The sequence below is a fragment of the Mesoplodon densirostris genome, chromosome 10, assembly GCF_025265405.1.
Source record: "Mesoplodon densirostris isolate mMesDen1 chromosome 10, mMesDen1 primary haplotype, whole genome shotgun sequence".
Classification (NCBI taxonomy): Eukaryota; Metazoa; Chordata; class Mammalia; order Artiodactyla; family Ziphiidae; genus Mesoplodon; species Mesoplodon densirostris.
In genome coordinates this window covers 55,902,711-55,929,654 of record NC_082670.1, presented here as the reverse complement: position 1 = coordinate 55,929,654, position 26,944 = coordinate 55,902,711, and the positions used below count along the sequence as shown (strand labels likewise).

Sequence of the window (26,944 nt, the reverse complement as noted above, 5' to 3'; positions counted from 1 at the left end):
CAATAAATGTTAGCTATTGTTATTTTCTAAATGCAATTATATTTTTGTTCCCTTTCTGCCATACTACTACTAGAAAAGCTGCTAGAAAAGGTAAAATCACACAGGTGGCTGGAATTGTATTTCTTTTTGGCAGGGCTGTTCTAGACTCTTTTTTTGCTAAGACACTGGCCACAAACATCCTGACTTGTACATAAGTGGAATATTTTTAAAAAGAGAAAAAATGCAATATTTATTTTTTGACAGTAACTGGATGACCTCTAAGTTTTGCAGAACAATAAAAATAGGTGGGAAACTCTGAAGGTACAGAGAATATACTTATTAAGCTGTGCGTAGTTGTCTTTAACTTTCCTTAGCTGGGAATTTCCACAGAAGTCAAGTTATTCAGAATATTAGTTATGGTTCTCTGTTTTCACAGAACACAGAATGACTCTTGCTCACTAGAAGGGGGAGTTGACTGGAAGGATTTGGGAGAACTCACAGAATTCGAGAGAGAGCTAAATAATGAGGCCTTGGAAAAGACAGGAGCCAAGGCAACTCTCGAGATCTGGAATACTTGAGACTTGGAGATACCATGAAAGGCGAAAACCATAACTGACAGTGCTGCCGAGACTGTGTCCTGGGGGGAAGAGTGGTTCCAGTTGGGATGCCGATTAGGCCAAAAATTCCCCAAGCAAACAAGCAAACTCAAAATGGACGTTCTCCCTACTCATCCTCAAATCTCAGAAAACACAGGAGTCACTGATAAAGCAACAAGTCAAATGTCATGTTTCACAACTATATGTAGGCAAGAAACTAGATGAAAAGTCAGAGAGGGTACAGAGCCCAGATGGCAGAGGGGGAAATGCCAGCAGAAATGGTGACGCTGGGGGGCAGTGGCCAGTGAAGGAGGGGGCAGACGTGGTGAGAGCAGCTCCTGGGGAGCACAGTGCTGATAAGTGAGATGAAAGGACATCATCCGTAGCCACGTTCTCCAGTCCGGGCTGGAATTTACTATATGCATATGCCAGTCCAGTTTTCCCATAGAGCCTGGCTGCATTCAAGTCCCTGTAAGCTGAAGTAGTACCCATCAGTTCATAAGGTGTAGAGGGGGGATGATGGCTGGGGGTGGCTTCAGGGACTCCCTTCTAAGAAGCTTGTCCTCTCGGAGAATGGATGGTGTTGATGGACCCGGCTCTTTTGTTAAAGCGCATGCCTTGGTGTTTCCACAGAATCGGAGTCCTTTGACTGACATCCCAGATGCTAACACAACAGGGTCTCATAAAATAAAACCCAGGGGAATGGGAACATGTCACCGAAATGTTCTGTGTTCATCCATGCTTTGCAAGAGAGGAGCTGATGTATGGATACACAAAATTACCTTTTCCTATCTTATTCTGTCACCTTTCATCCAAAGATCATTTTAGAACATAGACTTACTGGAGGATAGAAAACTATACTATCCATGTACAGTTGTAGGGCTCATTAGAAAGACACAGGATTCCTGACTTCAAGTTTGCAGTAATAATATTGTAGGCGAGAAGTCAAAATAAATATAACCCCCCATCCTGTCTATTATCTAGTCCATGTCCTCCCTCTCCCTGGCCTGGATTATTGCCATCATGTCTCCCCAACTTGAACTCTTGATTTCCCACCTAAACTCGACACTGGTACGCACTTGATCTTTCTAAAGCACTCCTCTTATCCCATCAGAAGTTCTCAATGGCTCCCTATTGCCTACCAAGTAACATACACATTCCTCAGTCTCCAGTGAGGTTCCTGCAAGATTGGTGCCCATGTCACCACCTCTCAGCAGTCAGTCACTTCTCCCATTTACAGACCCTGCCCCTTGGACAAACAGAAGTACTTGAGGTTTCCTGGACACAGACACACACACACACACACACATTTTTTTGCCTAGTTCAGTTTCCTTTTTGGTTATGAATGTCCTTACCATAATCTTTGTTTCTACCCCATCATAACCAATTTCTACAAATCAGTCAAAAATCTTGATTCTCCGTCCCCACCTTACCACACATTGACCCGACTGCCCTTTTCCAGTGGTCCCTGTATCAGCATAAGGCCCTGTCATCTAAGAGTCTTTTGTCTTCTTGACCCCCTGCACCCACTTCATCAGCAAGTCCTCTTGGCTTTACCACCAAAATTTCCCAGATTGCAACGCTTTTCCTATGTCTTCTGGATCAAAGCCACCATTCTCTGTTGCCTGGACTTCTATAGTAGCCTCCTAAGCAATCTCCCTGTTTCCACATCTGCCCTCAGACAGTCCATGCTCTACAAGGTACCAGAGAAATCTGTTAGAAATGTAAACCACATCATGTTACTCCTTTGTTTAAAATCTTTAAGTGGCTTCCTGTTGCTTTTAGAATAAAACACCTTACCTAACCTGCTCCCCGTCTGTCTTTCCAAAGCTCAGTCTATTCCTCCTTCCCCTTGTCCTCACACTGGGCTACACTGATGTCTTTCTATTCCTTTAAAAGGACAATTTATAGATTATTTGCATTTTTTGTTCCTTCTTTCTGGACTATTTTCATGTCTTTTTACATCTGGAACCTTCTCATTTGCATCTAATCCAAATGTTTCTTCTTCAGAAATACTTTCCCCGATCAGATCTGAAATACCTCCTTATCTTCATCCTATCAAGTCATTCAGGTAATTTCCTTTAGAGCATTTATTAGAGTCTGCAGTTATTTTAATTATTTATCTGTTTGCCTTTTTATTAACTGTCTCTCCCATCAATCCCAAGTAAATGTAAATTTGTGTCTTCTTTTTCATGGCTCAGCTTCCAATGCCTCACACAGTGTTCTGAACATAACAGGCACTAAGTAAGTATTTGCTGAATGGTTGAATGAAGGACCATCTTAAATATCATCTAAGAGGACTTTCTGCTTCTCACAGTCAGAAGCCCTCCTCTGGAATTTCAGTGTGTGCTTTGTCTGACCTCAAGTATCATGCTTTATACCTTCTGGATGGGATTCTAGGTATTCATAAATGTGTCTAATTTTCCTTATTGGACTTTGAGGTCACTGTCTGTGTGTCTGATCCATCTTTGAGTCTCCCACAGTGCCTACCCCAGTGTTTTATGCATAGCAGGTATTCAGTAAATATTTTGGGAAGTATAAATGAAAGAAGTATTAACTCACTGTGTATTTCAACTAAAGAGAGTTTAACCCCCAAAATGAGACTGAGTGATTTAAATTTTCTTTTTTTTTTTTTTTTGCCTTTGGGTGCCCATCTCTAGCTGACTAAAGTTATGAGCATAGTTTTGCCATTTTCTCCTGTGACTTCATATTTGGGGGCTGTACTGTGGACATGGTTTGGTCTCTAAGTCAGGTCTATGATTCTACCAATCACAGAGCTAGATTCAGACACTCAGTCCCTGTACTTGTTGCTACTACCCACACCTTCAGAGCTTCTGTGGCCGCTGCTTTGTATTATTGTTATTTCTTAATATTTTTTTATTTCCTATAGTCTTCTTCCTTGTAGACTGCTCTTAGTTACCCTGACATTGGCGTGTTGTTTCTAAGACAACAAAAATGACTTAAAATGGTTGTGAAATTCAAAAGGGATGCAAACAATGTATAAGTCTTACAGGACCAGGTACATTGACTAAATTAGTTGTGCACTTTTTTGAGCTTATAAGAGACACCTGACTTGGAAAACTCCAGAACAGAGGAATGTCTCTTCAACTTTTGTTCAGCTCTATTTTTCTTCTCCCTGGCCCCCTGGATATTGTCTTTGAAGACTTTTAGCAACTTGAGAGCAGAGATTCTGTGTTTTTTAATTTCTGTATTCCCAGGCACCAGGCTGGTGCTTGGTACATGGTAGGCCCTTATTAATTTATTAATTAATACTATCCTCTTTTCCCAAGTTTTGCTTCTCATTCCTATCTTGGACTGGCCTACTGGGCTCTCCAGATCCTGACCCTCAGCTTTCCCTGGGGCCCCAATGTCTTTGGCACAAGTTTTCTGAAGAGTTCCTTGACCTCCCCACCAGATACCTGGATTCACTTTTGATCCATTGTTCCACTTTCCATCCTTTGGAAGCAAGAGTTATTTTCCTAGTGCTGTTTTGCTCTTAACGATTAAAGAATCTCATATGGGAAGCTTGGATCTTATTGGCAGACCTTCTGACACAGACCTAAGGCTATTGATTCTAAACTTTACCTGGGCCAGCAGTGTAACGTGGGTGCTGGAAGAGAGTTCATGTAGACTTAGCCACAGTAAAGGTCCCCATTCACTGTGTCCTGTACTCTACTCCTGGCAGTTGGCTCTTCAGCTTGCACGTACAGCCGCATTCAACCCTCCCAATGACTCAGTGCAATAGGCATGGCTATTTTCTCTGTTGGCCAGATAAGAAATCTGGGTCACATGGAAGTTAAGTAACATGGGTAAGATCACAGCAACACGGTTAGAATTGGGGCCAAGATCTGCCTGGTTTCAAAGCTTAAGCTTTGGAATCAACTAGGATGCTAATAGAAGCCTTACTAATGGAATCATGATGACCAGAGAAGGGGAAATACCAATTCACTGTATTTTGAGTTGGTGAGACCACACCTGGGGTATGCCTCATTTTGTAAGATAGAAATAAACTGACCCAGACTAACAACCATGGTCTATCATATCCATGGAAGAAACTGGAACAGTTTTAACTGGCAAAATAAGAGATTTAGATGAGAGTTGATAAAGGTCTTTACATGTTTGGATTAGAGTCCCATGGAAGAGAAATTAGACTTGCTTTGTCTACCCATCTAGTGTAAAAGCCTGAAGAAATGACACAAATGCATATTGAGTCACTGTAGGAGAAGCTTTGTGACCACTCCCAGCTGTTTGTCATGGACTTGCTGCTTTAAGATGAGGTTTTAAAATTATAACTTTGTGATGAGGTTTTAAATTATTATTATTTCTTACTGCAGATATTTAAAGAGAAGACAGGTCTTCCAATTCAGAAGTCTTCTCTGATATCTCAACTTCTCCTATAACCCTAAGCCTTAACCCTAAATGTCTACATTGCTTACATTCAAAACATTTTATTGGTATCCTTCTCATGGCACTTGACACCCTTTATCTTCTATTGCATTATTCAGACTCTGAGGCTCTCAATTACCGAGGACAGGAACTGAGTGTAATTCATCTTGCTGTCATTACTAACTCCCTAACACTGCCTTGCAAACTGTAAATGCCCATAGAGCAGTATCTCATTGCTCCTTTGTAGAACTTCAATATAGTATATTATTTACCCCAGTTTCACTGCTTACCAGCTCTGTGACCCTGGGCAAGCCAATTAAACCCTCTGTGTCTCAGCTTCCTCAACTATAAAACTGAGTAACTAAGTGGAAATTTTGTGACAATTAAATTTGCTAAATCTATAAAATTTTTAGAACAGAGCCTACCCCACATGTCTTTTATTCTTGAAAATTTTCAGCACCTAACTCCCCAAAGAGACTTTGAGATCCTCAAGGAGATGATCCAATTCCTGTCTTTAGCCCCCACCTGCTGTGTGGCACATGGTAGGTGAATAACATGTTTGTTGAAATGAAAACATAATTATTAAAGGATAAGAGGGAAGCCAGGCGAACGAAGATGTTAAGATTCTGGAAGCATCTTAGAGGTCAACCAGAGCAGTGGTCCCTAAACCCACCTGCAATGTTAGTATATTTCAGTACTGTTAACATAAGTGAGAGTGCAGCCAGCCCAGCACTTTCCTCAGGTTATCTCCTATTTTATAGATGAGGAAACTGAAGCACAGAGAGGATGTATTATTCCAGGATCAAAGAACCTGAGTGACTAGAACTCAGCTCTCCGGTTGTATCAGCCACTGGGTTGGGGAGGGGATTTGGGGGACTGTATGAAAGGGCTAGATAAGATGACCTCCAAGATAACAATACATTCAGCCAGTCAGGCCTCAGAGGGTTGCTGAGTGCCTACGAATGCGAATGGCTGAACGGTTTTCTGGAATGTCCAGAAAATTGAGGCATGGATCCCTTCTGTAGGCATTTAGAATCTGGTGCAAGAAATAAAACCTCTACACAGATAACCACAGTGCAAGGTGGAAAGTGACAAGGTGGGAAGTCTGGACAGCTGCCCACCCCATGTGGGCTGAACTGCTTGGCTATTGCCAGAAGTTCAACTCTCTTCATAAGGACAATCCCTTCCCACTGAGCCTTCGTCTTCCCATTCTTCCAGGGGATAACTCACCAGCCATTTTAGAGTTCATTACCTTGGGCATCTGATTACTCTGAGATCTCCCTTTCTACTGTCATTGCTTACTGTCACATGTATTTACTCTTGTTTGTTTATGTATTTAATAGTCTTGACTGCCTACTACTATTAACTTACACTTACTGAGTTAGCTAATATTTCTAACATTTATTGAGTGCCCACTACACACCAGGCATTGTTTTAGGTCTTCACCTGTATTAATTCATTTACTCATATGTCAATGAAAGAGACCACGACTGAATCTCTGAAACAATATTTGAAGCTGAATTTATTGTTTGTTCAGCAAGGCAGAGCTGTGCATCTCTTTAAACAAAACAGAAGTTGAGCTTATATAGATAGGGGTTTGGAAAGTATGGAGTTGAGGAATTGGTGGAAATTCAGAAGTCGGAGTGTTTCAGGATTGACTGGCTTCCATGCTTGGAATTGTGGTTCCTGGAATGAGATTTGTTATGGACTGACCTTCAGAAGTCATATGACTACAAAAAAGGGAAGGAGGGAAAAGAGAGAGTAGGAGTGGCCTTGGTGAAAAGAATGGCTCAGGGAGGAAAGTGAGAGCCTCTCACCAACTGTTTCTTTTGATAACCCGGACTGCAAACTCAGTTTTGCCTTGTTGACCCTGTCCTCCAGGTCCTTCTTGCAGCCCCTGCTGCCCCTTCTCTAGCCCATGAATGGAGTTCCATGTCTGCCCTATTCCTACCAAATGTGTTTCCTCCTCGGTTAGGGCTGGCAACCTGCGATGGCACCTCAGAGGAAGGGACATGATCACTGGATGGTGGAGGGAACCAGGTCCCAGGCTTTTTAAATTTAATAGCCAACAAATGTTTATGGAACTCCTACAAACTGCCAGGCACATTCTGGGTGCTGTGGAACAGACACAAGCTCATGTTCCCATAGAGCAAAACCTCTGTTGCAGAGACAATATTTAAACAAGTAAATTAATAAGAATTGTATGTCACTGCTCTTGAGTCAAATAAAGCAGAGAAAGAAGGTGGGGGAGGGGAGTGGTGCAGTGTGAAATGGGGTCGTCGGGGACACCTCTCTGAGAAACTGGTGTTTAAGGAAAGAGTAGAGGAAGAGTGAAGAGGTGAAAGTGGGTGAAACGTGGTGACCTTTGAGGGCAGGAATAAGAGATGAGGTTTGAGTTCCAAGAGATAATGGGGGAGGAGTTCATTTAAAGCCTTAGAGGTCATTATTAGGACTTCGACTTTTAATTTGATGAGTTAAGGGGTCATTGAATGGTTTGAATAGAGGAGTCATCATGTGATCTGCCATCTTTTCAAAGACACGTAGGAGCTACTATGTTGAGAATTATCTACACGGTACATAGGGCAGGGTGGCAGCTGGGGGTTAGTTGGAAGGCTAACCCCAAGTGTTTGATGGTGATAAGGGAGGGGGGAATGAAGAGCAGACAGATTCTGGGTAAATTCTTCATGGAACACTCCTCCCATTGAACAATTTCATTATTTACCGCTATCAACTCTAGCAGTTACATGGGAGGTCCTGGGTGTGCATCCCCAGAAGATCACAGTTTGACTGACTGTTCAGTCTCCAGAGGGTCTTTTCCAGTTGGACAAATGTACTGGGGAAAGAGTGACATGATCACATCTGGTAATAGAAATAAAACATATCTATCAAGAAAAGACGCATACTCTATACCCAATTCTATTTAGTTTTTTTAAAGTAGTATATTCTCCTATATAATTGTTTGAATTATGGGGGATTTCTGTAATTGATGGCTGTGGAGAAACAGACAATTTTAATTTCAATTTCTGTGCTATTCTGGTTTCAAGTGGGTGTTTGACATTTTTTAATGTGTGTGTGTGAGAGAGAGAGAGAGAAACTTTGAGAGGCCTACAGAGTGGTTGCTATTCTCTGGGCAATAAAAACCTGAAATCCTACTAATGAGGTTAGAAAAAAATCGAACTTTTTCCATGTGCTTAATAATAGCACTGCCCACTTACATAACCAGGGTTCCCTGAATAATTGCCCTCTTTTCCAATTGATTTTTACAACCTAAAATTTGGGGAGAGGAAAGTGCCTTTAGGTGTAGAGCATTTCCATCCAAAAGCTCAACTCCAGCGCTTCACCAGTTGTCCTAAACCATGTTAAATACATCTTTTCAAGTGAAAGATAAGTGAAAGTGAAGGATGGAACTGAAATTCATCGTGGGAGCTCTGGATGGTTTACCCTTGAGTGTGAGGATAAAAGATCGATCCTTTGCTACAGATTCTATCTTTCTCAAATTAGGGAATCTTCTGGTGACATTTTTATCTGTCTTCGTGGACACCATTTGAGTTTGCCAGTCATAGCATTAAAGGGTTTAGAAAACCACGGAATTATACCAAGCATGTAACTGCGAGGAGAAGATGGGCTCCAGGGCATAATAACTGTTAATACAGTTAGAACCCTCAATAAGTATAAAAATGTTTGAAATACATACAGACCGTCAGCATATTTAAGGTGTATTTACAAAGAATAAGTGAGGTGCTGTGCTAGCTGAGGCGCTGAAAAATACTTTTAAAAATTGTTTCTGTAAATTTCCACAACTCAGTGAACATGTACATTATAAGGAGGAAAGAGATAGTGATCAGAAAAAGAGAACACAATCGAGTCAGAGCTTGAGGCAGATATTGGTGGAATATCTGGATTAAGTTGCCAGAATTATTTTGGAGGAGGGCTATTTTGGGTAGGCAGTAAACTTTATTCTCAGATATAGATTTCCATGTTGACTTTTAACCTTTATTCACTGACTGGCAACTGTCCAGTCCTGAAAATGTCCTGCTCCATCCTTCTGCCTAAATTGCAAGTTTGAAAAGTTTAAAGGTGTTAAGTATGGGTTTACAGGAATTGTGACACTGCTCACGTTCTTTTCTCCTTCTCCCAGTAGGAAATGGCCGAGTGGGTTTAACGAGGGGTTTCATAGACAAGGCAGAAGGGCATTTAATCACAGGCTTAAAACATAAAGTTAAGAGAAAAAGCATGTTGACATTACTTCTTCTTCTTTAGGAATGACTTTTGAAAAGGAAATGTATGGTCATACTTAAATTACAAGAGAGTGTGTGCCCACGAAATAGACATGGGCTTGTGTTTACAAAGATCTTTTTGTACGTGTGTCTGAAAGATGTTTGTATGAGTGAGTAAAATGGGTTGAATTTATGTTGCTTGAGCTCCTCCACGCTCCCTGATGCTAAGCAAGATGCTGCAGGAATGGAAAATGGAACTTTCTTTCTTTAACTCTGTCATGCCATTGGGCACCATAAGAAGCTGTCAGCTTCAATGCCTCAAATGTATTAAAAGAAGGTATGCCCTTTGAAGGTGGGACGGTGAGCCATTTCCCCTGTGTTTTGTTCTGTGCTCGAATTAGACTATCTCTCAAACACGGTTTGACTGTGTGCTTCCAGGAGATATCGATCCACAAGAGATGGTTCCCAGCAGGAAGAACACTGTTTTCGTGGATGGAGTCATACTGAATGGCCCCACAACAGATGCAAAAGCAGGAGAAAAATTTGTCGAAGAGGCCTGTAGACTAATAATGGAAAAGGTGGTTTTGAAGGCTACAGACATCAATGAGAAGGTAAATATAAAAACCTATAAGGAACCCTAAGAATGGGAAAGATAGGTTTTAACCAAACCTGTATGGCTAGATGTAAGGGAAATGGGAATCATGCTTTCATTTCCTCTATACCTTTGTTTCAAGGGGATGCCCAGATACCAAAGTTTGTATCTACTCCCCACCCCATCCCCGCCTCCAGAACCCCACCCAGTCTCTGTTTTTCTGGGAGGGTTGACTTTTACTTTGCCACCCAGCATGTGTCAGGAAATTGGCTGAGACCCAGAGTTTAACCAGGTAAGGCTGTGAAGCACAGGCTGAAGCTTTCTGCCCCAGATAACAATATAGATTATAAACCACCCAATGATCTGATTTCTACACTCTCCAAAGCACACTCTGCTTTCCATTTTCTTGTGCATATTCTTTATGTTAGTAGGAAAAACCAAGCAGAAGGTAGAAAAAGTGTGAAAAGTTTAAAAATTTATCTGAGGGTCTTTACCAGGACCTTGTCTGAGCTCAGACTAGAAATCTTGGGTTGTTAAGTCTGACTTCTGACTGGTACCAATGACTGGTTCTAGGTTTCAAATTCAGACTCAAATTCAGATGTAAATTGATATTGGAATTACCACTAATAACATCTATTCTTAACAGTACTTACTATGTGCCAGGTGATATTCTAAAAACTATTCCATACGTATTTGTGTATTTAATCCATGTGTTTGTGTATTTAATCATTAAAGACCCCTAAGATGCAGGTAGTATTTATTAACTCCATTTTAGAGATGAGGGAAAAAATGTGGCATAAGAGGTCAAGTATGTTGCCCCAAAGCACATGCTAGCAAGTCTCAGAGCTGGTACTAAACTCCAGGCAGGCTGGCTTCAGAGTTTGTGCTTTTTCTTTTTCTTTCTTTTTTTTTTTTTTTTTTTTTTTGTGTGTGTGTGTTACACGGGCCTCTTACCGTTGTGGCCTCTCCCGTTGCGGAGCACAGACTCCGGATGCGCAGGCTCAGCAACCAAGGCTCACGGGCCCAGCTGCTCTGCAGCATGTGGGATCCTCCCGGACCAGGGCAAGAACCCGTGTCCCCTGCATAGGCAGGCAGACTCTCAACCACTGTGCCACCAGGGAAGCCCAGAGTTTGTGCTTTTAATGATTCCTCCATACATCTCTTAAAATCTCAAAATTAACCTCTATCACATTGATCACCTTTCATACTGGAATCAGATTATCAGGAAATAGAAGGAGAGATTTTCATTTCAATTTTATCAGGAGAAATAAATGTCATTTAAAAAAATGATTTTGAATGTGAAGTGGTATGCTGAATTTTTGGTAACATGCATTTGGGAAAACTAATAGGAAAATTGGTCGAAATGACCCATGATCTTGGAATGGTTAAATTCAAGGCAAAGTACTGGATGTGTTTCCTGATATGTACTTATAATTGCATATTTTCCTGTTTTCTTTGTACTTGGGGAATATTTTGGACCTGCTTTACTTTGGAGTAAACTACTCCCCTGGAACTTTTTTTATATCGGCCTTTATTTAGTCATTAAATATTAACTGAGTGTTAGCTAAGGGTAAAGCATTACATTTGGGCCTGGGGAATATAAAGAAAAGTAAGAAAAAGGTTCAGCTTTGAACAGAATTTTAATCTAATTGGGAGAACAAGTTTTTGTTGGGATAGAGAACAGGGGATCCCAATAAGAATGTGATAAATGCTTCGTGATTCGGGCAGACTTTGGGGATTTCACTGAGGAGCGGGCATCTTGAACTTTGATGCAGAGTCTGAAGGTGAAGTAAAGTTTTGATGGACAGAGAAAGTCAGCACAGGTGTGTTGAAGAAAGTGGGAGGTAAATGATAGAGAGTTGTAATAGGATAAGGTATTTAATACACTAAGAGGACCCTTCACCTAGAAAGAAGGGCTCATACAGGGCCCTAATGGGAGGTAGGATGAGAAGGGTAGGCTTAAGATCCTAAGTTGTCCATTAAGCAACCCCAAGCCCATTGCAGTATAGTAGACGTGCATCCATGTGAAGCTGGATTGAAAGTTATGTTGAGGTTGGGAGAGGGAGGTGAGGATTTTATGCTGCTGATTTAGCCTACTTGGTCAAAGATTCAACAAGTCCCCTTTCAAAGGTGACCTGAGGATAGGATGGGTCCCCACACTTAGATGATTATTACTAGTGCCCTCTTTGATAGACACTTTTTCTCAGCCACTTTTTTTGTTTTTAATTGAGCTGTAATTTACATTTAGTCAAGTGTATTCCTTTTGGTGTGCAGTTCTATGAGTTTTGACAAGTCATGTAACCATGAACAGAATTAAGATACAGATTAAGATCCATCACCCCCCATATTTCCCCATGCCCCTCCATAGTCAACCTCTCCCCACACCTCTAGCCCCTGGTAATCACCGATCTGTGTTTTTTTTTTTTTTTTTTTTGTCCTTATGGTTTTTGCCTTTTCCGAAGGTAAGGTAGATGGAATCATATCACAAGTAGCCTTTGGAGTCTTGCTATTTTCTTTCAGCAGAATGTGCTGGAGATTCATCCACATTACATGAACCCATAGTCCTTCCTTTTGATGGGCTCAGCCCATTTGATTTACTTCTGCCCATTATGGTTCTAAGCTGAGAGTTTGATTTCATACCTCTTGCACGACTTGGTATTTCCTCCTGCTTTCCCCAGCCTCCCACATCCTGGTCTTCACTCCCTGGAGGCCCCCCGTCTCTCTCCTCCCCTCCACAGCGACACTTTTTAAAGATTGTCAATACTGCCCCTCTCCCTCTACTTCCTCACCTCCTACATCCTCACTTCACTCAATCTGGCCTCCACTCCCACCTCCCTCAGTCAGATGCTCTTGCCAAGGACACCTCCTTGTTGATAAATCCCAGGAGCACTTCTCAGGCTTTGTCTAAGTTGGCTTCTCAGCAGGATTTGATAGTGATGAGCATCTTCTCCTTAAAACATTCTTTTTCCTTGTTTTAGTAGCATCAGGATTTGACAGTGATGACCGTCTCCTCCTTCCAGCATCCTTCTTCCTTTGTTTAGTAGCACAAAACTCTTCTGGGATTCTCCCTGCCTCCGTGGCTTGTCCTCCACCTCACAACTGAGCCCCTCTCCCTTTGCCCATTTCTTACGCGTTGGCACCACCCAGGGGAGACCCTGCACCTTCCCCTCTTACTGTAGGTTCCCTCTGAGCTGTGTCACCTGGGTCATCTTATAATGGATGCCTGGAACTCTGTTCCTGATCTTTTACAAGAGCTTCAGACCAACTGCTACACCCCTTTTGGGTGTCCTGAAGGTGCCTTGGACTAAATGTGCCCCCAAATCATCATCCCCACCCCACCCCATCCACCATCAACCCGTGTGCAAGCTGGAAACCTCAGGATGGCCTTTGGCTCATTGCTCTCCCTCATCCTTAATTTGCTACTGCTTTCCGAGTTCTATTGATGGCACATTTTCAAAATCTCCAGATATGCTTCATTCCTAAAGCAGCTAGCCTCTTCCAGACTACTACCTTCTCTTGCCTGGTTTATTAGAATAACCTCTTATTTCCAATTTTATTTGGACTCTCCATATAGCAACCAAAGCTATTGTCTAAAACACAAATATGATCACATAATCCCCCTGTCCAAAGCATAACAGTTTTTTTAGAGCCATGTTCAAACTCTGTAACATGCCACACAAAGCCTGTCACAATCTGAGCCTTGTTTATCTCTTCATTCATTCATTCATTCCTTCAGCACATCTTTGTTGATAACCTCTTGTTATGGCAGGCTCTGTTAGTTACTTGGGATCGGTGAGCAAACTGACTGACATGTCTGCTCTCATGGAGACTGTGTAGGATATCATAAATGAATTATGCAGCACGCTGGAAGGTGACAGGTGCTATGGAAGAAGGAAGAGAAGAAACAGTTGGGGGGAATTGCTAGAGATGGGGTAATGTGCAGCCTGAGATTTTAAATAAGGACTCAGGATTGCTGTCATTGAGAAAGTGACATTTGAGAAGGGTCTTGGATGAAGTGAGGAAGTTAGTGATGAGGATATTTGCGGGGACGGGCATTCCAGGCTGAGGGCAAAGACCCAAAGGTGGGAATGTGCCTGGTCTTTTAAGAAACAGAAAGGAGTCCAGGTTGTGGGGACAGAGTCAGCTGGGAGGAAAGCAGTGCCACCAGGGAAGGAGGTTGTACAGGATCATTTTAGGTCATTATAAGGACTTAGACTTTTACTTTGAAAGAATGAGGAGCCATCAGAGGTGTTTGAGCAGAGGGGTGACCGTGGCTCATATACAAGAGGAGCATTCTGGATTCTGGCTGCCTGGTTGAGAGTAGATTGTATGGGGCCAGGGGACAAGCAGAGAGACAAGTTAGGAGTTATGCCGGGAGCCAAGCTTCACTTCTCCCTTCCTCCCCCAGGCTCTGCATTCAAGCCACACCAATGGACTTCACTCTTCAGAAGGGCTGTGGGTGCCCTTATATCTCAGCTTTGCTTGTGCTGTTCCTCCCACCTAGAAGGCCCCTTGCATGACCCCATCCCTTAATCTTTGCTTGGTTCACCCCACTCTTATTTTATGTCACAACTTAGATATCAGTTCCTCCAGGACGTCTTCCCAAATGTAAGATGGGATCCCTCCTTTGTTCCAACAACATCTGCTTTACCATCATAGCTCTGGTCACAGGGAACTATGGTTGCAGGTTAAATCTCCCTCTCTCCCACTTGTCTGGAAGCTTCTCAAGGGCAGGGGGCCACGCTTCTGACATCCTCTCCACACCTGGCTCTAGCAGGTGCCCAGTTAACCGTGCCATTGCCGAATCTCTAGGTCTGTGAGTGGCGGCCCCCTGAACAGCTGAAACAGCTCCTCGACTTGGAGCTGAGGGACACAGGAGAGCCACACCACCGGCTGTTGGAACTCTGCCAGGACGTCATACGCTACAGCGTCAAGACCAGTAAGAACTTCACTGACTCCCTTGATCCGTGCCTCTAACACGTTCTTCCATTTTCTTAAGCCTGTATTTACCTCATAGTAAAGGCGACTAGGGCACTGTTTATGGGATGAGAAAGCTGGATCAAAAATAGTGGTTCTGTTGTTTTGACAATGGTCCATCTAATCCGTAAAATAGATTTGTCAAGGCCAAAGATAGATTGATAGAAAAACTGATGGTGTTAGTGGTCATATGTAAATATTATCTGCTCTTCAGCAATCCTCATCCTCCTGATAAGTAGCAGTATCATGACTGCTACTTATCATTTCTTTTGTTGGTCCAAACTGATTAACAGTATTTTTTTTTTTTTTTTGGCGGTACACGGGCCTCTCACTGCTGTGGCCTCTCCCGTTGCGGAGCACAGGCTCCGGACACGCAGGCCCAGCGGCCATGGCTCACGGGCCCAGCCACTCTGTGGCATGTGGGATCCTCCCGGACCGGGGCACGAACCCATGTCCCCCGCATCAGCAGGCGGACTCTCAACCACTGCGCCACCAGGGAAGGCCTGATAAACAGTATTTTGATTTTAGAAGTTGTTAAGGGATTTTAAATCGTGATCGCCCAGAATATGGCCCCCCAAAATGTTCAAGAGGGTGACTTTACTATAAACAGGGATAGATTTATTTGTAAAGTACTCTTGGCAGTTGGCAAGTACCAAATTATTTGATCAAATCTAGCAGGATCAAAAGATAAAAACCTTTCAGAAGGTATAAGAAAATGAATGTATGGTGAGTTTTTGCTCTGATAGTTTCACGATAATGCTTAACCACTGTGATCTTTTGTAAATGCAGTAACATGATATTTGTCTTGTGCTTAAGTCCTATTCCAATTGACTGTTAGTATCCTATATACCCAGTGAATAAGTGTCAGGAGTAGAAGAATAACTTTCCAAAATATGCATTTCTCAGTGTTATATAAAGGTAATCTAGTGCTTAAGACCATATAGGCATTATGCTTTGTGAGTTCTGACACTGAACTAAATTTAGTGGAAAGAACATAATAAAATCCTGGCTAAAAATAATTGGTTTATATTCCCTTGGGAAAGTCTGATGTATGTATCAAAAAACCAGTTAGCATTTCAAAAACAGAGATACATATCTCATTATTACAGTGCATGTCGGAAGTGTAGAATGACATTTAATGCAGTAGATTTTTCAGTTTACTGGATACTTTCCATAAAGTTACCATGGAAATCAATCATAAATTAACGTGGAACTAAAAAAAAAATCTTATTAAAATTACTTGTAGCAATGTCTGGTTTCCCTTGCCAGATTAGAGGAAGTTTGCCACGTTTTATACGAAAAGACATTTTCTTCTGAGACTCTTGTTTTTCATTGAACTGGTTTTAAGAGAAAAAAACCCCAAAACCAAATGCAGTGAGTTGCAATGAGAGGTCACTAACTAAAATGATTCCCAAATACCCAAATTTAGAAATAGGCCTCCTGCCTCTTTATTCTTTGTCACACTGGGCTTCCTATGATTGAGAATGTCAAGCCAGCCGTTAGCCGGGGGTTTGGTGTGAATATTCACACTGTGTAAAGCCAAGAACCTTTATGAGACCTTTTATGGGAGGGAAAAAAATAGAAAGTTGGAACTGAAGTTTTTCGAGCCTTAAAGGCAACTGCCTTTGAAGTGCACTGAATCAGAAAGTTTATGTAAGCTGCATGATGAGTCACATCTTACTCCATCAACACGATGCCAGTTGCACTATAAAAAATGGTCCAATCTGAAAAATTAAAAGGCCACTCACTGCCAGGAGCCTGAAGTGAACCCTGTTGGTGAGTGAAATGTGTTTAAATTAGGGAAATTAACATCGATATTTTTAGAAGGTAAAGGTAGCAGCAGGCTTTGATATGTGGACAAACTGCTCAAATAATCCATTTCTCAAGGTTCTGGTTTGGGTCTGAGTTGTATTTAAAAAGAAACAGGTAAAGCAAAGCTCTCAAAAGAGTGCTCGAGTTTTGCTTAGAAACATATTGTTCAGTAGACAGGGCTATGAAATGGGTCTTCAACATTTGTTTCCCTTGTACATGACAATATTTTATTTATTTATTTATTTTATTTATTTATTTATTTTTATTTTTTTTTGCGGTATGCGGGCCTCTCACTGTTGTGGCCTCCCCCGTTGCGGAGCACAGGCTCCGGACGCGCAGGCTCAGCGGCCATGGCTCACGGGCCCAGCCGCTCCGCGGCATATGGGATCCTCCCAGACCGGGGCACGAACCCGTATCACCTGCATCGGCAGGCGGACTCTCAACCACTTGCGCCACCAGGGAGGCCCTATTTATTTATTTTTAATATTTTTTTATTTTTTTGCGTTACGCGGGCCTCTCACTGTTGTGACCTCTCCCATTGTGGAGCACAGGCTCCAGATGCGCAGGCTCCACGGCCATGGCTCATGGGCCCAGCCACTCTGCGGCATGTGGGATCTTCCCGGACCGGGGCACGAACCCGTATCCCCTGCATCGGCAGGCGGACTGTCAACCAGTACACCACCAGGGAAGGCCCATGACAATATTTTAAATGCTTTTTTTTAATTGAGGTATAATTTACATTCAGGAAAGTGGAAAACCTCAGGTGCTCAGCTCAGTGAATTTGTACATATCTGCATGTAAGCGACCATCACCCAGAGCAAGATATACACCATTCCTGGGACTCCAGAGGCTCCCTCAAGCCCCTTCCTAATCAATATCTCCTTGCCAAAGGTACCCAGGATTCTAGACAGAGATGTCTCCACAGATCAGCTTTGCCCCATATTGAACGTCATATAAGTGGAATCATGCATTGTATACTCCTTGTATCGAGCTGCTTACATTGTCTGAAGGATTCACTTATGTTATTCTGTGTCGATAGTTTTCTTTCTTTTTTACTGCTGTGTAGATTAATATTCTGTTTCAATTTACAGATCATCCAAGATTTTTCAACCAGTTATATGCTGGACTTGATTATTACTCCTTGGTGGCCAGATTTATGACAGAAGCATTAAACCCAAGTGTGTGAGTACCTTTAAATGGAATTTTACAAGGAATATGGATTAGAGATTTTGTTAAGTAGGTGAAGTTTTATTTCATGAACTTCTATTTAATGGTTTCATTTGTGCAGTGTCATCATAAACAATGAATAGTGTTATGACACTTTGCAGTATTCAAAGAACAGTTTGATCTGATAGCAGTACTGTGAGATGGGTAAGGCAGGAATTCTCTCCACTTAACAGATGAGAAAATTGATTAGGAACTCATCCCTGCATGAAAAGCCATGTCTGTGCTAAGGTGCTGGAGAGATACTTTGTGTAAAAACAAACCTCTGCTTTACCTCCATGAAGCAAATAATCTAGTGATATAGAGATGCATGCAAATTAATCAAAATGATCTACACAAATTAATGTATTATTTTCAAATGAAGGAGAGGTGCATGATGCTATAAATATAAATGGGACAAATTTTCCTTGTTGGGCACTGAGGGAAGTCTTCTCTGAGGAAGTGACAGCTAAGTGCTGAAGAATGAAGGAAAGTTAACTAGGTGAAAAGAGGAGGGATGGGTTCCAGAGGGAACAGCATGTTCAAAGACTCTATGACAAAAGACAGCATGACATGTGCTATGAACCGAAAAGTCAGGGTGGGTGTAGCTGAGAGAGTTATAGGGGGTGTCATGGAGGACAAGATTGGAGCCAGACATGCAGGGCCCAGTGGGCCACATTTATGAGTTATTCTAAATACAATGAAAAGCCATTGAAGGTTTCCACATCACTAGGTGACATTTGCTTAGTAAAAAGGTCACTGGAAATACGGAGAGTGGATTGGAGGAGACCCATTAGGATGGCATTGCCTTGGTCAGGTAAGAGATGATAGTTGCTTGGATTTAGACAGAAGTGGTAGGAATAGAGGGGAAAAAAATGTGTTTGGAAGATAAAACAGAAAGGACTGGATAATATACTGGATCTTGGAAATGGGAACAAGAGGGAGGTTTTTAAGATGATGCCTGGGTTTCTGGCTTTAATAGCTGGGTTGTTGGTCATGTCACTCACTGAGATAAGAAGCACTGGAAGAGGGGCCAATTTTCAAGTATATGGTGAAAAGGGCAAGAGCAGTAATTCAGTTTTCAATTGTGAACATTTGCATTTGCAGTAACTTTGAAATATTTAAGAGTATACCCTTGGTGAGTTGAGATTATATGTGGGCCTGAAATTCTGATATTTATATGGAAGTTATAAATTTAGGTGTTACTGGCGAATGATGGTAATTTCAGTAGTGGGCATGGATGAGATTCCTAAAGTCAGGGATTCTCAACTCTTTCTGCTCTTTAGAATCAACCTAGGAACCTGGTTAATATTAAGACCTGGGTCCCAACCCAGACCAATTAAATCTGAATTTCTGTCTGTGTGTCCCGGGCATTGATACATTTTCATAGCCCAACAAGTGATTTTAATGAGCAGGATGGAGACATTTTAAATAAAAACAAACCAGGAGATGGAGAAGCACTGCCTGCAGGACAGCATAGAGTGAGGAGAGAAGACGGCTCGGGCCTGGGCCTTGAGGGCATCTGATATTTCATGGTTGGGAGGAGGAGAATAAGCCTACAGTGGAGAGAGAAGAAGGAGAAAATCCACTGGGAAGACCTGGGAGCCATGGAGGAGAGTGTGTCCAGAGTCATATATTGTTGAGCGGAGTATTTAACTAAGACAAAGACTAAAAATGTCCCCTGGATTAACAACATGGATGTCATTGGTGACTTCAGTTACAGAATTTTTCGTGGAATAATTCAAGACAATACCAGATACCAGGTTACAATGGGTAGAAGAGTTAAGTGGTAGACAAGATAGTGAAATTACACAATTCTGTGAACCTCTCCTTTTAAGTCCTGGGATCTTTCTAACTCCTCATCTGGGTTCTTTTACTGAAATATTTAGAGGCTTTTGAAGTATTAAATTGCTGCTAAGCTGAGTAGTCCACTCAAAATCTCACGAAGCCACAAGTGCATTCTGTATTGTCCTCTCCTCCACCTTCAGGCCAATTTCCAGGTTTACGATTGAGCTAGTTTTCAAAGACAAGTTTAATAGTATTTTTTTCTTACTAAAAAGTGAATGATTATTTCACTTTTATTTGTAGGTACACATACACATATATACTTTTTTCATACTTTTGATATGTGTAAAGTGGTTTCCTAGCATGGTTGAAAATAGAAGCTAAATTGTTTGAAAAATGAGGTAACTTCTGTAGAGTGCTTGGCAGGTAGGGAGGTGATAACACAGTAGGTGTTCTTTTTTCCTTTGCCTCTTTACCAAAGTTTTTTTCCTTCTGATGTTAACATAATTGCATTAAATTCTGTGACTATGAATTTAAATGTGTCTGCTTAACTTACATATTTAGAGTACATATTTATTCAGATTCAATTTAAGGTAATCACCCAATTGTTCGAGAAGGAGATTATACATATTAGTCACCCTCCAGTTATCTGGAGAAAGAAAGAAACGTTATAAAATTACATGATAACTGTTTCAGGCTGGATTCCTGGGCAGCTGCCCTAGATGGAGCTTAGTGAGTAGGATGTTTATTAAGGGAAACCCTTGGGGTCAACAGGGTTTGAGGGAGGGGAAGGGAGGGGAAGGAAGCAAGAGTGGGCAGAGATAGGAGTCAAGCCACTGTGTAGGCTCTAAGACCACCTCGGCTGACCCCACAGACGTCTCTGGAGCTACCCTGGCCCTTCAGTGTGGTCTGGAGCTGGGCCCCCAAGGCCAGGCCCAGTTGTACCTCCAGCTGGACCAGGCATCGGGTGTGGACCACCACAGGACATCCCTAAAGGGGCTAACTTAGCAATGCTGTCTAATGACAGCATTCCAGCCCAGAGCCTCAAACCTTCATGACAGGGATCCGGGTAGCGCTGTGTAGTAAAATCATCACATCATAAGAGATGTCCACAGTGCTCTTGCCATTTGTAAAAACCCAGGAGCGTGGTGGAGGAATCCCAAGTTCTAAAGCTGACTGCTAGGGTACTTCATGGTAGTAACCTAATAAACCTGGCTACCATGAAAATGGTTTTTCTTTAACCACCATCCAAAACAGCATCCAAAGAGCTAAACGGCTGCTGTTCATGGCTAATACAAAGAATCCAGGTGCACTGCTTTGATCTCTCCCGATGGAATTGAAGGTTTCCTCTAAATTAAGACTGCGAAGTAGCTAGTATCCTTAAAGCCACCAGCTACTGACATTTATCTAACCATGACCAGCGCTGTCATAGACTGTGTATTTCTCTGTTTCCGATGGATTCATTTCCGAAGACTCTACCCACACGTCAACAGCCACTTGGTTTAATAAAACTCTGTGTGCATTTCTTGGGACTCCAAAGGGATGGTTTGACTCTAGTCATAGAAGTGAAGTGTTTTTTATATCTATCTAGTTATACGTATGAGGTGTCCCCAGTGTTTCTGTTAGTGGAAGAAGCGGTTCTGAAGAAAATGATTGAATTTATTGGCTGGAATGAAGGGGATGGAATATTTAACCCAGGTAAGTACAATTAGTTATTGCCTCCATTAAAGCATCCACAATTTTATTCATGCCTTATTTGAGGAACAACTCCCCACAGACTTCCACATTACAAAAACTTGGATATTAATCATGCCACTTGGGGAGAATCGAGCTTGTGCCTTTCTCCAGAGTGATGATATTTTGCATAAATGCTACAGAAGTGACATACATGCTAATAAATGAGATGTCTACAATTTTGGATTTATATCCAACACAAATGAATTTATCTGCTGCTGGGAGTTAGGAAGGGCTGTCATACGTTTTCAAGTTTATCAATTAATTTTACTTGAGAAGTTTCCTGAATCATATTTTGTTTCTCCTACAGTCCTTCTTTGGAACCAGGGAGGAGCATGTATTGTCATTTTATTGATTAGAGACAGACAGAAAGAATATTATTAACTATGGAGACCTGGGTACTGGCCCTAAGTCCATAGATGGAAACTCTTAGTTTAGAAAAGCTCTGGAATGAGAGAATAGACCAAAACTTCTGGAACTGGAGATGAGGAAGTGTGTAAGAGTAATGGGATTTGGGGGGGGGGTGCTCCCTTGATTTTGACAGTAATTTGTCATTAGGCTGGTGCACCCGCAGCCATCCATGCCTCCCACCATAGCCAGCACTTGGGGAACAATGACATCATGCTATACATGTTTCTGTTTTTGTTTTTGCAGGTGGTTCAGTGTCCAATATGTATGCCATGAATTTAGCCAGATACAAGTACTGTCCTGATATTAAAGAAAAGGGGCTGTCTGGCTTGCCAAGATTAATCCTTTTCACATCGGCAGAGGTAAAGAACAAATTATTTTTGATATGAGATACAGATTTTCTGAGAATGAATACATCATGAAGAGGGCTTGTTTGTTTGGGTTCTCCCGATGTGCTTTTATCCCATCCATGTGTGAGTCACGTGTCTACGTACAACGTTGTATTCATTCCAAAAGAAATTCTGATTGGTTTGATATTGTAAGCCCTGGCCACCCAATTTTGTACATCACCTGTATTTAAAATTTATAGTCTGTAACATTTTCTTAGAGAAAAGAGAACACTGAATTTGAAAGTGCCACCTCTTTCTGTGAATCTCTGAGTGTCTTATTTATGAGAACTTAGATGATTGCTACTGATGTCAGGTATGTCTTCTACTCCCACTTCCTTGTGAAATTGATTGCTTTGAATGGCTAACACAAGGGCTCTTCAAGAGGAAAGGGAGGTATTCAGTAACAATGAACATCATGCGCACGCACGCGCACACACACACGCACAGTTGGATGTTGCCACAATCCCCTATCTCACTGTGCTCCCCACTGAAGTAGGAAGTCCAGTTGTGGATGAGCGCATTGGCTTTCAGCTAGGCTGCCTGGATTCAATTCCTGTCTCCACTACTTACTATCTGAGTGACCTTGGGTTAGTTGACTAACTCCTCTCTGCCTCAGCTTCCTAATTTATAAAAATGAGTGTATCAGTTAGCTCTAATATCTAACAGATTACTCCAAAACCCAGTGGCATAGGACTATAGCCAGATATTATTTCCCTCGAGTTTGGAGATAGCTGGGCAGTGCTGCTGTTCTTTGCTGGGCTTGGCTGGCGAGTGGCTGATCTGGGAGTGGCTGGGCTGGGATGACCCCAGTGACGCTCCGCGTGTCTCTCCTCCGCCAGCAGGCTAGTCCAGGTGTGTTGTCATGACAGTGGTGCAGGTAAAAAACAGCATGGACACACACTGGGCCTCCTGAGTCCTGGGCTCAGAACTGGCACACTGTCATTTCTCCCTCATTTTCTTGGTAAAATAAGTTGTATATAGGAACCTAGATCCAAGAAGTGGGAAAATAGACTTCACCTTTTAAGGAGACTCTGCAAAGCCACCAGGAAAAGGGATTGGATGCAGGGAGCAAGGAACAGTCTGGGGCCATTAAAGCAGCCCAGTGGCGACATGAGCTTGGTAGGCACTGATTGATTAGTGGGTTATTGCAAAGATTGAATGAGTTAGAGCATGTAAAGTAGCATCTGGCACATGCTAGATAGACAAAAACATTAGCTATTAGTAGTAATAAGAGGAGGAGAATGACCCAGCAATAATAATGCGGAGCACAGCTCATATGCAGTCTTACTTAGAAGGGATACTTTTTTTGTTTTTCTTTTTGTGATTGCAGTGGGGGCCTCTGGGGTTCCATCCCACCACAGCTTCTTCCCCATGTCCCCTCCTGTACCTTCTGCAATAATCCTAGGTCTCCTGTCAAACACGTGAGGTGGGCAAAATCTTAAAATTCTCTGTTAATTCCAGCTGGGCTTTCCTGTATGTTACTTTCTTTCAAGAGCAAGTTACTTTATTATGGCAAAAGTATAAATGGTGCAGGAACCTGACCACCCCCGCGTGTTCCCCCTGCCCTGCCTGAGTTCTGGTTAGTTCAGTGCTAAGGGCAAAGTGGGCATTGAGTTGGGGGCAGCTGGGAGGAGTCATCTAGTCTGAGATTCTGACCTCAGCTCCCCAGGCCCTTCCTCATGAGTTGTTCATTTTGTAGCAAGAGAAGAATGCTTGGGAATGTGAACATCTGGGGAAAATGCTTGGTTATTTGGAATGATTATGGAGTAGAATTTCCCTGCCCTGGGAAACTTTGGTTCCAACCCTCGGGTTCCAATCCTTGGTATTTCAGTTGGAGGAACCCTTGTGTATCAGAAATGCAGAGCCCCTCTGCATTAGAATTGCTATTTCCACGCCTTGGAAAGCTGATTAAATAGGGGCCCTGCTATCAGTGCAGTGCTTTTACTTTTGCCTTTTTCGTTCTCCATTTGGTTTAAAATGTACCAGAGTTCTTTTCTGGGATAATTGCTCCAGAAAGAGGGAAGAATTTCTATGGAAGCCTAAAATAGAGATTATGCCTGGGAAAGATCAGTAACAGGTGTAGCTGGCAAGTTGCGAATGAAAAGAAATTGAAAAGTGAACCCAGAACTAAGTATTTTTGAAAATCTCCGGTGGTGATATACATGCAAAAAGAGGTAAAATATATGCCTTGGTTAACAGACCAGCAGAGGATGGAGCCAGAAAACCAAGCTAGATGTGTGTCTTAGTTTGCTCAGACTACTCTAGCAAAATATAGTGGGTGACCTAAACAACAGACATCTGTTTCTCACAGTTCTGCAGGCTGGGATGTCCATGATCAAGGTGCTGGTAGGTCTGGTGTCTGGGGAGAACCTGCTTCCTGGCGAGTGGACCTCTGTGCTCACATGGCCTTGCCTCCGTCCAGGCTCGTGGTCAGAGTGAGACCTGCCTTCCACTTCTTACAAGGGCACTCATCCCATCAGAGTCTCGCCCTGGAGACCATCACATTGGGGGGCAGGGATTAAACACACACAGGTTTTGAGGGGACTCAAACATTCAGTCCATAACAGAGTGAACTCCACAGAAAAATTCCATAACTTTGAACACACTGTAGCCTTGAATATATAAATTTTACCCCATCCACCATACTCTTCTTTGTAGCTCCTTCTTTTTCCCTGCTCTGCCAAAGAGACCCAAGTCATAGCATTGGCATTACTTTAATTCATATTTTAGGGACCTCTGTACCACTATTTACAACAAATCCATTCATTACTTAGTTAAAAAAAAAAGAATTAAAGAAAGCTGTGTTTCCTAAACCCTATGCTAATCTTTTTGTTAGAGCCCCCTTGTTTTTTTTCAGGCGTTGGCCCATGGCCCCCTGGTTATTTTCCCAGATTGTTTTATCAGGTGGTCTTACTTTTCCAGTTTTTATGCAGCCCCAGATGAACCAGGGTAAGTTACTCCATCTCTGCCTTGCACCATCAAATGCAGAATATGTGCACTTGCCACTAAAGGGGATTTTGCATACACTTCAGGTGTCCTTGGTAATTCAGCTGTTGGTGGAGACCAGGAAGATCACAGCAGAGACCCCTAGACTGTCAGCATATCTAAAGTAGCCTCTCCAGGCCAAGCGGGAACCAAAGAGAAGGGGACTTTTGGAGAAAAGTAATGAAAGGAATAGATTTGTGGCCTGATTAGCAGTTAGATATGAATTCCTTACATTTATAGAAATCTTAGGGTTGTCATTCAAATCATTTTGGGAATTAGCATGAAGGAGTGATTATTGTCTGCCACTAAAAAGTGAGGGAGAGGGGCTTCCCTGGTGGTGCAGTGGTTGAGAGTCCGCCTGCCGATGCAGGGGACACGGGTTCCTACCCCAGTCCGGGAAGATCCCACATGCCGCGGAGCGGCTGGGCCCGTGAGCCATGGCCGCTGAGCCTGCGTGTCCGGAGCCTGTGCTCCGCAACGGGAGAGGCCACAACAGTGAGAGGCCTGTGTACTGCAAAAAAAAAAAAAAAAAGAAAGTGAGGGAGACAAGAAACCCTTTTCACTCCCAGACCAGTGATCAGTTGTCATAGTTCCTTACTAACAGAATCGAGGCTGGGATGAGGCAAGTGAGACGTGTAGAGTCCACGTTTCAAGGTCACGCCTCCTTAAATTTTGCACCTGAGGTGCCTGACTCCCTCCATCATGGCCCTGCTCTCTAGGTGAGGCTGCCCTGAGTTTGGATGGCATTGCAGGCATTCACGGGCCAGCAGGTGCTTTGCAGGATGTGCAGAGTGTAAGGTAGTCCATCTGGATTCCGACTCTGCTTCTTTAGGAATTGAATCAGCTGCGTGCTCTTGGAAAAGTCCCTGTACATTCCTTTTCTTTATTTCCTAAGGCATAACATTCATAACCCTGCTCTCCCCACCACCTGAAGCTAATTTGAACTTCAAACTAGTCAGCATCTTAGGACTTCAAGTGTCCAGAACACAGTCCACAGGAGGGGAAAGCAGTGGTTCACTGAGAAACCCAAGGTCACAGATGAAATCCTTGCTGGAACAAGGAAGGAAAACTTCAGTGCAATTCTGTCTTTCCTGTGGGCACTGGCCGTCTTACTTTTATAGAAATGAATACCCACTGAGATTTGTGTGTCTTCTGTGGACGAGTGAAACTCGGGGAGATTGGGTCTTAGAAGGACTAACTTCTCTTCTGCCAGTGAAGGGAGTAGGCACCTCTTGTTTCTAAATGCAGCTGTTACTTCTGAACTCCTGCCTTCTAGGGTTTTCCTTCTCTTGAAACTACTCAGTATGTTTGAAGCATTGCTCTCTCTTTTTTTTCCCCTTCCAGGGCTCTTTTCCTCCTCTGATGCTTTCAGATGTTTCGACTTCAGTTTTTCAGACTTGTAAAAATCTGTCTCTATCCATTTGAGATTGACATTGGACTCTACTTTGCCCTGAGATACCAAAAAATAGCTCCACTGAAGCTATTCTTATTCTGATGACAGGTTTTTTATTCAGCAGATCCATTGGTTGGGGGTATTTTGCTGTTTCTCAGGGCAAAGCAATGTGATTTTCCTTATTGGCAGATGTCAGTGGGGGTACGCTACTATTTATCATTATCAAATCAATAGCTGTTTGGTGCCAGAGCCCCAATCTCTGGTGAGAAATAATTCACCTTAGCTGTGTCACCTTAGCTATGGTGGGCTGATGTAGCAAGTAGGGAATTAACAATATTTTCATGTACATTATTACTCTTCACTATGCACATGTTCTGTAACAACTCGAAGTGAATGCATCCTACAGGTGTTTTGAATGTGTCCTATTTGATATTTGGAAATTAATTATTTAGGATGGTTTCATTTTTCCTGATGATGTTACTTCTGCA

At 42.5% G+C, this 26,944-nt stretch overlaps 1 protein-coding gene across 1 annotated transcript in view; it reads left to right on the top strand.

The window, feature by feature from the left end:
• The first annotated feature begins 813 nt into the window (after positions 1 to 813).
• The window catches only part of GADL1 (glutamate decarboxylase like 1), a 172,227-nt gene continuing 146,096 nt past the window's right edge, over positions 814 to 26,944 (top strand). Inside the window, exons 1-6 of the mRNA XM_060109971.1 lie at positions 814 to 829; positions 9,617 to 9,789; positions 14,583 to 14,709; positions 17,651 to 17,741; positions 21,139 to 21,245; positions 21,936 to 22,051. Of these exons, the coding sequence (XP_059965954.1) occupies positions 9,637 to 9,789; positions 14,583 to 14,709; positions 17,651 to 17,741; positions 21,139 to 21,245; positions 21,936 to 22,051 (594 nt within the window). The 5' untranslated portion in view covers positions 814 to 829; positions 9,617 to 9,636. The remainder of the gene's footprint in view (positions 830 to 9,616; positions 9,790 to 14,582; positions 14,710 to 17,650; positions 17,742 to 21,138; positions 21,246 to 21,935; positions 22,052 to 26,944) is intronic.